The sequence below is a fragment of the Clarias gariepinus genome, chromosome 8, assembly GCF_024256425.1.
Source record: "Clarias gariepinus isolate MV-2021 ecotype Netherlands chromosome 8, CGAR_prim_01v2, whole genome shotgun sequence".
Taxonomy (NCBI): domain Eukaryota; kingdom Metazoa; phylum Chordata; class Actinopteri; order Siluriformes; family Clariidae; genus Clarias; species Clarias gariepinus.
In genome coordinates, this window is record NC_071107.1 from 20,218,787 (window position 1) to 20,228,653 (window position 9,867).

Sequence of the window (9,867 nt, forward strand, 5' to 3'; positions counted from 1 at the left end):
ATGTAAATGTAAATTTCAAAGAGCCGTACGATGACAAAGTTAATGATTAAGTTAATGATTCTGGGTGTCCTATATAAGCCATTAAGGTCATTTGATGTGGTATAATCTCCTTGTACTGTAACTTGTTTTTCTAAAATACCACACCAGCTGCAGTATCGTACTTTAAAACTTATCATCCCACCGCACTGTCAAATTGTCGATTCTAATTGGTGGATTAATTCATTTATTTTTATAGTATGACAGCTGCAGGGAAAATGACAGGTTTATATTAACGTGTTCATTAAAATATTTTATAGTACAACGTGCCATGCTTTACTATGCACATGCTGTTTTTGGTAAATAATCAACTTTGCCATGGTAACACATCACACAGACATTGATTAATTTCCTATGACAGCACACTTCATTGTGCTTTGTTCCTTAAATGATGTTTTAAACATCAACATAGTCTTTTTCTATGATTAACTGATTGACATGTCATTATAATGGTAGTTGGTAAAATAGGTATATTTCTTAACAAGTTTAACACCTTTTTTATAAAGTAACTCAACCAAAAATAAAAGCATCATACTTTATGGAAATAGACATTAGCATAAAATAAGTCAGTTCAAATCTTGCAAGTGTTGTAATGTTTTGCTTTTTTAAGCATGCATGGTGTTAATTAATATAATAATATTCCAGTTTAGTAGAACTTTTTTTGATGCAGCATTGTGTGTTTTTTGGCATGCTGTGACTGTTGTGTCTTCTCATTTCAGTTGCATCAAAGCTAATAGTGAACGAGAGCTCAAAAAAAAACAACAAAAAAAAAAAAAACACTTGTAACTTGTGAAATGAGATGCAGAGGCCAGGCCCCTAAAAACCAAAGCCAGGCCAGTAAAGCGTCCATGTGGCCCCAGTGTGGACGTTAGTTATCTCCTAACCACATCTCCATCTATGGAAATGGTGTGGACAGGGCTGTTCCCTTCACGGCTCTGCGCTCTAACTAACAGACAGAAACAGCAAGCTAAGCAATCTGCTGGAGTGTGCTGGCATTAACTATAGCACCTAACACATACTACGGGTAGCAATGGGGCCTCTTTTTAGCACCCAATTTCTATATTTACCTTTAGCAGCTATATACAAATGGATCATAATAAAATGAATACATTTATTACTGAATTTAAGTTTTTTTTTCATTGTGTTCTGAAAATCTGTATTCTGTAAACTATGGATGTATATAAAATTGTTTATATTACTAGAAACCTGTTTTAAACGTAAACATGTTAAAACTTTGGTAAAATCATCCTTTAGATTAAGGTATGTCTGGGTGTGTTAACTAAGCGAAATCCTGAGGGGTTTGTAGAACAGAAATGAAGGTTACGAGGGGGGGACAGGAAACCAGCACGTTCCTATTTCCTGTCAACAGGTGAAGCTACATTGCCTTTTCTCTTTTATTCTCCAACCACAGTTCTTGGGGTGTAGAGTATTTCAGAAAGTCTTTTTAAGAAATGGCAGACATTTCTTCATAGCTTACCTACTGCCATGTAAACACCTGATGCATAATGAAACAGTGCCAAAGTTTTGTGACATTGTCACAACATTGTGTTATTGCAAATGATTGAGTAAATTCACAAGGAAGTCACAATATGTAAAAAAAAAAAAAAGGCCTTGAGAGAACAATATGCAGGCATCACACTCTGATGCACACACACACCACACACATACGAAAGTGCAACACAATGAAAATTTTCTCCATATTTACAGAACGTCTCCTATGAATCAAAGGAAATTATGCTAATGAAGCATCTCATTATTTTGCACTTACAGAAAACCAATCTATGCAATAACATCAATAAAGGTCTATTTACAAACACAGACTAGATTTTTTGAAAAGCAAATTTTTTTTATTCCTTCATTTGATTGCTACTGCATTCTTTGATCATTGAAACTATCAGTAAATGGGAGTAGTAGGTGAAGGAGCTTTAGGGTGAAAAAAAGGATTGCACGGTGGGGCAGTGGTGACCATGCTGGACAGAGGGGCCTGCCGACCGTAGAACGATGAACGGCTCCTACAGATCACAAAGATCACCCACAATTGGTCAATGAGATTTTAATGTTAATAAATGTTAATAAATGTTAAAACATTGTACATTTTAGTTTTTTTTAAATAATCTAATAATCAGTTGTACAGTTAGTGACATTAAGCAATTTATCCTTTCAAGAGAGTCAAACCAAGAGACATGTATTTTAACAAGTCATTTACAAAGGGTAGAGGAACCAAAACAAAAATGCTTGTTATAAGCAGAGTTAAGAGGAAGCTCTTAAGGTGCTAACTACTCCTCTTTTTCTGCTTTAAGGGAAAGCTGGGAGGGCTGCTTTATCAGCAGAGGAAACAGATTTCAGAGGGCGAGTCGCTCTAGGAAAATGGATCTGGGTCGACCAAAAACCACGATTACCACCAGCAGCTAGAACAGCTCCGCTCTGGATATGGCCATCTGTGGAAGGCTTCTCCAAAAGCCGGTAAACCAGCTCTTTAGAGACCCTATTTAGGAAACACGTTTTCAACAAAAAAACAGTCCCTGGGTGAGGAGTTTGGTTTTCCTCTAGTGCCTCTCTTACACATTGCCTCCTCCTTCTTCCTCTCTGCTCAAGCTGCACATGGCTCGATCCTACTCATTCTGAAAGCTGAGGACGTTTTACCGTTGATGCTGACACTGAAAGGGAGGGAGACTGTTGACCTGACCTACCCCCAGTGTGGGGCACTCTTCAACATTAATGCTCATAGTGGTACTTTTACAGTTCCTCATTTTAATGATTTACAAGTTCCTTTTCCATCTATCTTCATCTCCTTATTCCACACATTTCAGCATGCTTTGTGGAGTGACAACCTCATCAATCATTGTGCATAAATCGTCTTTTGGTGCCTTAAATCTACTACATGTCGTCTGAGACTTCTTCATTAAATGAAGAGTTATGAATTTAAATATTAATTTAAACCAGCCACATAACTATATTAAGCAATACGTAACTAAAAGAAGTGGTATAAAAAGACCAATAATTATAGACGTCACAGTGGGGTAAGCGGTGAAACTAATGACCTAGGGCACCTACAGTAGTCCAGGGGTTCTCAACTTTTTTTCAGCCAGAGATACCTTTAACTGTGAAAATATTTTAGGGACCACCATTAGTACCAATATATATATATATATATATATTGGTGCTAATGGTGGTCCATAAAATATTTTCACAGTTAAAGGTATCTCTGGCTGAAAAAAAGTTATATTAAAAGAATAATTTAATTAATTAAAAGAATATATATATATATATATATATATATATATATATATATATATATATATATATATATATATATATATACTTTTTTTTTTTTTTTTACATAATCCAATTATTTAATATAATTATATATTATTTAATATTTAAATTGAACATTTACTGGAGCCAAAAAGCTTTTCTACTTCTGACCTATCTGTGTATTTGAGTCATTGAGGTTAGGATTCAACCCATACAACGCATGTGATCAGTCAAACAGGAAAATAAGTATCTTGTGGGTTGTAATTTTCACAACTGCAAGTAAAAAAACATGGACCCCCACAGTCAGCGCATTAAGAAACATAGATGTAGATGAAAAAACCCTGAAGGAAACAGAACTTAACAATGTGCAAATAGGAATGGGCAGAAGAGAGCCCTATGTTCCCTAAAGTTCCCAAAATGCCTATGCATCCTGTTATGTTTATAACTTTTTCAGACAAAGATAATGGAATCTATAAGAGACCAAGATAAAAAGAGAGGAAATGGAGAAAAATAAAGAGGTAGAGAGGAAATGGCAAGGAGATAACTGAAAAATCATCCAATATTTAGTATTTGTTTATTTGATTTAAACTATTATGATGACATAATCAGCAAATGCATTACTTTACATTACAGCTAAACAAGCTTTTTAATAGTAAGTTTGTGTCTCATTTGTGGCAGGTGCTACCTATCTTTGACACTTATTGTGTCTGTCAGTATAGCAGTGTGAATATATTGCATTGCTGCCATCTACTGAGATTACACAGGGTACACATGCTCGGCGAAGAGCAGTGAACATACGCAAGTCTTCAAGTTTGTTCACAAAATAAAATGAAAAGCATCTAACTTGCTAATATTTTATAACAGCAGAATTATAAGTTTAAATAATGTAACTCAATATTTTATTATTACATTATTACATAATAAGGCCATATTCTGTACAGCATAAAAAATATAATTGGCCACAGTATTGATGCTGATTTTTTTTTTTAAATGTTACACAGAACATTTAATACAGAAAATGTGTGTGCCAGAGAAGCTACTTCTGAAGTACAACAAGAAATTAACTAATATTGCTTCCCCAAAAAATAGCAAGTTGTTAACATTAGCCATTTTTGAGAAACTATTTAATATGTGCCGCAAAAATGGCCATTTTTCAGTGTTATACTGTCTCGCTTTAAACAATAATAATTTTACATGTAAATTATTTATATTTCTTATATCAAAATTGGTGTAAGCTTCTAGAAGCAAAAATTGTTGCTTAAATTGGTTAGTGGTGAGAGCTTAAAAAGCAAAAAGTCTGTAGTGTTCATACCCATGTCAAATTCATGTTGCAATATCTTAACAGTTTTGCATTTTAGAATAATACACTTTTTAATGTTTATGTCTTTTTATGTGAATAAGCCAAGTTTCCCCTTAAATGTCAATTAAGATCTTTAAAAGATTTGAACAAAAAACGTTACAGACACTACATGAAAGGGCATGAAATTATATTTAGTAAATGTGTTTCTTTTTATCTAATAAAAATATAAATGTGTATGGATATTTACAAAAAACGAAACATGGATCTGGAGATAAGAAGCATTAAGTATTATGAAATATGGTGCTACATAATCCGATCTGAAAACTCACCTTTGAGACACTTTTTAGCACCAATACCATGTTTTGGCAGAGTAACTATTTTTACTGAGTAACTATATTTCTTTTGAATATACCCAGCCATGTTTGAAACTGATTACTTTGAATAATAAAAAATATATATATATTTATGCTCCTTACAAATATAAACCAAGTGAAATAATTACTTACTGTATAAACTGCATAGTGTATATAGTAATTTAATTAGAATATTTACAAATACTATCTTATTGTTCAATAATCTATAAAATTTGTATTTATGTAAATATCTATCTATCTATCTATACAGTATAGATGTATAGATGGTATATATAAATTAGTGCTGGTACCATATTGCATATTTCAAAGTAAAATATTGTGTAGTATACACATTTTATATGTTAAATAAGTGTATGTTTCTACATTTATATGCTTTACACATCATTTGTACATTTAGGCATTTGGCAGACGCTCTTATCCAGAGCGACTTACATTATTATCTCATTTCACATCTGAGCAGTTGAGGGTTAAGGGCCTTGCTCAAGGGCCCAACAGTGGCAACTTGGTGGTTGTGGGGTTTGAACCTGGGATCTTCCGAACCATAATCTTGCCTTAACCACTGAGCTACCCCTGGCCCGTAGGTGCAATGTGTTATTTTCCACATATAACATTATACATATAACACATTATATAACACATATAACACAAAAAAAAAGAATATTGCATCTTGATTGTGTGTTATATTTTGTATGTGTCTTACCCTGTAGGCTGATAAGTGAGGATCGATGAAGGCTGGCTGGTGAGTAAGGTCTTTGGTCTGTCGTGTGGAGATTTTCCAGTGTAACCAGGCATAGTGGGACGGCTTTAATAAAAAGACACATCACATATAACAAATGCATAAAGTTAACTAACTGAAATTGCAGCATTTCGGGCCAGGGGTAGCTCAGTGGTTAAGGCATTGGATTACGGTTCAGAAGATCCCAGGTTCAAACCCCACAACCACCAAGTTGCCACTGTTGGACCCTTGAGCAAGGCCCTTAACCCTCAACTGCTCAGATGTGTAATGAGATAAAAATGTAAGTTGCTCTGGATAAGAGCATCTGCCAAATTAGGCCATATTTCATCCATGCACTGTACAAATATCCACTGCACACATACTGGGCTGTGGGAGTGTCAGGAGGAATGATGGTACGCAGGACTGTCAATGGAATGAAGTCTTTCTCTGGGATGTCGATATTGTCCATGTTCTCAGAGCCAATCACACCACTGTGCAGAACAGTAACACATAATAACAACCATGTTATATGATGTTTCAAATTTTTTCGTCTAATTAATATGAGCAAACCTTTGTAACCACTTACCTATATAAAGGTATTTGTCCTGATTTTGGACATGGGCTGGTGCTGTTTAAAAATGTAAAAATTAAATGAAAAATGAAAAAATGAAGAATGAAGAATGTGGTCGCATATTTGTACTTGTTTGAGACAGTTTGTCAGTTCTCTTAAAGTAAATACAGCTCGCTGGCAGAAAGTGAAGAAGTGAGAGAATATGTCATTTGACTTATGTAAAAGGGTTCAGTAAAAAATCTGCTATAGCCCATTTCACAGCTGTTACCGATGGAAACGTAATAAACAATTATGAATCAAATTACTTACAAACTGAAGGGCTTCTTCACATCATATGTTGCACGAATCTGATGCCTATTCCAGTGAGGTCCAAGAGTCTTGAAGAAAAACATGGAAATAAAACGAGCAGGAGAAAGGCCTATATACTGTATATGGTATATAGTATTGGACACACATGGAGCCACACATGTGCTTAATGAACGGAAAACTAACCTGCCAAATTTCAGGGATGCTATGGTATCTCTTTAAAGTGGAGCACTGGCTTACAGGGTCTGCCAAACTCAGTGGTGGTTTAAGACGAGGGGAAAACTTGTACCCACTACGAATAACAGAGCATCACAGATATTATGCATTGACTAAAGAAATGCAATACAGTACAAGTAATAAAGCTGTTTAACAGCACAAAGCTGAATTTAGTTTATAAATACAGTTTTATACAGGTAAATTCTCTTTTAGGACTTATTTACTGCTACTCTTAATTAGGTAATGAGATACAATGGAGTGTGCCAGAAATGGCAAATGGAAAAGACAATGCTTGCTCTGATAGGAAACTTCAGAGATCCCTAACCCTTGAGCTTCTGATGTGTAGATGTACCGCAAGTCCTTGTCCATTGATTTAAAAGGAACAGAGGTGCATGCATCCTAGATAGGAAAAAAATAAAATAAAATGAATACACTGATAATGCAAAAGATAAATATTATTAGGTAAATTATTAGGTATAGTTGTGTGCTACTAAATACAAACTAAAACTTAATGTTACAGCAGTGAGAGCTGCTCACATAAAAACAGGATTTATTGTGAAAACAACAATCTCTCAAATCTCCCACAAGACCTGAATCAGTTATCTAATGTGTTCTTGCTAGCTTGTTACAGGTCTGCTATCAGCTGGAAAAGAAAACAAAAATAAGGACTGTCACTGAAGGCACTAATCTAATCTAAATATAAAGGGGTGAGTTTCAACATGCTTCCTGAAAATCCATCTTGCATTACAACAGTACTGTGTAATTACCATTGCCCCCTCCACCAACCCCACCCTTACCCTCTTCAGAGCTTCACATCCCCGAGGACTGGTGTAACCTGGATCAGGTCCCTCCCTGCTGCTGTGGTCTAATAAGAGCAAAACATGCAAAATAAAATTAATGTCTCTGACAATTATGCACTTACGCCTATCTATAATGTTGTGATTGTATTAAGAAACATAACTGATAAAAAAAGACTCTGACATGTAATGTTAGAGAAAACACTTGTTTTGTTTTGGGTTTTTTTCCTCTTACATCAATTATTTATTCTTTCATTTTCTGTACTGCTTATTCTGTGTAGGAAAGAGGTCTTCATCTCCTGTCAACCACTCCTCAAGGACTGGTTTTGAAGGTTCCTGATGTAGGGTCATGGTTTGCCTGATGGCTCTCACATGGAACCGAGGGCATAAGGCTGGGGACAACCTGGATTGGATGCCAACCCACTGCTGAGCACAAGTGCACACCCACCCAGTCATACACTACAGACAAACTGGAAACACCCATGAGCCTACATCACATGTCTCAGGGCTGTGTGGAAACTGACGTACCCAGAAGAAACCCACTAAGCACAAAGAGAATATGCAAATTCAACGCACAAAACAAGAGATGAGATCCGAGCACCCAGAGCTGCTATTTTAAATTTACAGATTATTTCTTATTATATTATTCTAACAATTGCACTTTTTTCCCCCCAATGGCTTTTTTAAAAATTATACCTGGGTCATGTAGTTCAGCTATAAATCTTTGTTTATATGAATTGTTACTATAGAAACAGTAAGGTATTCGACTGAGTATGTCTATTTTAATATACACTGATCAGCCATAACATTATAACTACCTGTTTAATATTGAGTAGGTCCCCCCTTTTGCCACCATAACAGATGTGCAGTGAGATGATGTGCACTGTGTGTTCTAACACCTTTCTATCACAGTCAGTATTACCTTTTTTATCAGTTTGATGTACACTAGCACTTATATTGGCTCAGACTACATGGGCCAGCTTTTGCTCCTCATGCGCGTCAGTAAACCCTGGCCACCCAGGACTTTTCTTCCTTGGTTAACTTTTGGTATGGTAGGTTTCCTCCCACAGTCCAAAGATATGCAGGTTAGGTTGATTGGCGTTCCCAAATTGCCCATAGTGTGTGAATGAGTGTGTGAGTGAGTGTATATGTGTGTGCCCTGCAATGGATTGGCACCCTGTCCAGGGTGTACCCCGCCGTGTGCCCTAAGCCTCCTGGGATAGGCTCCAGGTCCCCACAACCCTGAATACAGGATAAAGCAGTATAGAAGATGAGTGAGTGAGTGAGTGAGCTAGTGTGAGAAGGGCCGAATTGTGATGGCTAGACAACTGGGTGAGAGCGACTTTAAAACTGCAGCTCTTGGGGGATGTTCTAGTCTGCAGTGGTCAGGACATACCAAAAGTGATCCAAGGAAGGAAAACTGATGAACTGGTGACAGGATCATTGGTGGCCAAGACTTACTGATGCCCATGGGGAGTGAAGGCTGGCCCGTGTAGTCCAATTCAATAGAAGCACTACTGTAGATCAAAATGTTTAAACGGTAAATGCTGGTAGTGATGGAAAGGTGCCCGAACACACAGTGCATTCCTGGTTTGGAGACCTACAGTACAGTCCACAAGATTAGGCAGGTGTTGGCTGATCAGTGTTAAGTTAAGCCTATGATTAGGTTTGCAGTACTGAAAAAGAGCAGAGTGAGGTGATCTAAACCTTATAATGGTATAATCCAGAGTAACCTATTACACCACATCTGCTCTGTAGGTCACCTGGCTCCATGAACTTGACTCTGGATGGCTCGTGGTTGAGTGAGTGTATCTGGGGGCGAGGCGGCGCTGATCTCAGGTCAGACCGAGAACTACACACAGGATACACAGGAGCGCAGGGACTCTTTCTGTCGAGCTCTCGGTGTCACAGCGCCCCCTTTCGAACGGTTCGCTCATATATCTGTGAGAGCACGTAGCCGTCGCAGCGCGGCTCTTCTTCATCAGGCCTTCTTAAACATATGTGATGCGCATTATTCATCGGAGAGAGAGAGAGAGAGAGAGAGAGAAAGCCCTGACCGTGCCGGTACGATGGAGCGTTACTGCAGTGTCATTTGTTGCTAGGAGACTGCGGTCGCGTCCGAGATCACGTGACTAGCCCTACACGCCCCCAGGTGCAAGTCTGCCAAGCGATGATAGGACTCGCGGAGGAAGTGATTACACCGCTATCAAGTGTGTGGGCTTATGCAAGCAATCCTGTTAAACCCTGTGTCGTGACATCACTTCGGTCTACCCTACTTATTCCTGTTGCATAAAAGA

General features: G+C 37.2%; 1 protein-coding gene across 1 annotated transcript; it reads right to left on the reverse strand.

Moving 5' to 3' along the window:
• Positions 1-1,930: 1,930 nt before the first annotated feature.
• Positions 1,931-9,552, reverse strand: LOC128528871 (spermatogenesis-associated protein 48). The gene is made up of 9 exons (XM_053502036.1): positions 9,417-9,552; positions 7,571-7,638; positions 7,099-7,172; positions 6,744-6,849; positions 6,561-6,628; positions 6,267-6,308; positions 6,064-6,171; positions 5,666-5,767; positions 1,931-2,048 (listed from the first exon to the last, which is right to left on the reverse strand). Exons 1-9 carry the CDS (start codon positions 9,550-9,552, stop codon positions 1,931-1,933), a joined length of 822 nt encoding a protein of 273 aa, XP_053358011.1.
• Between the last annotated feature and the right edge of the window lie 315 nt (positions 9,553-9,867).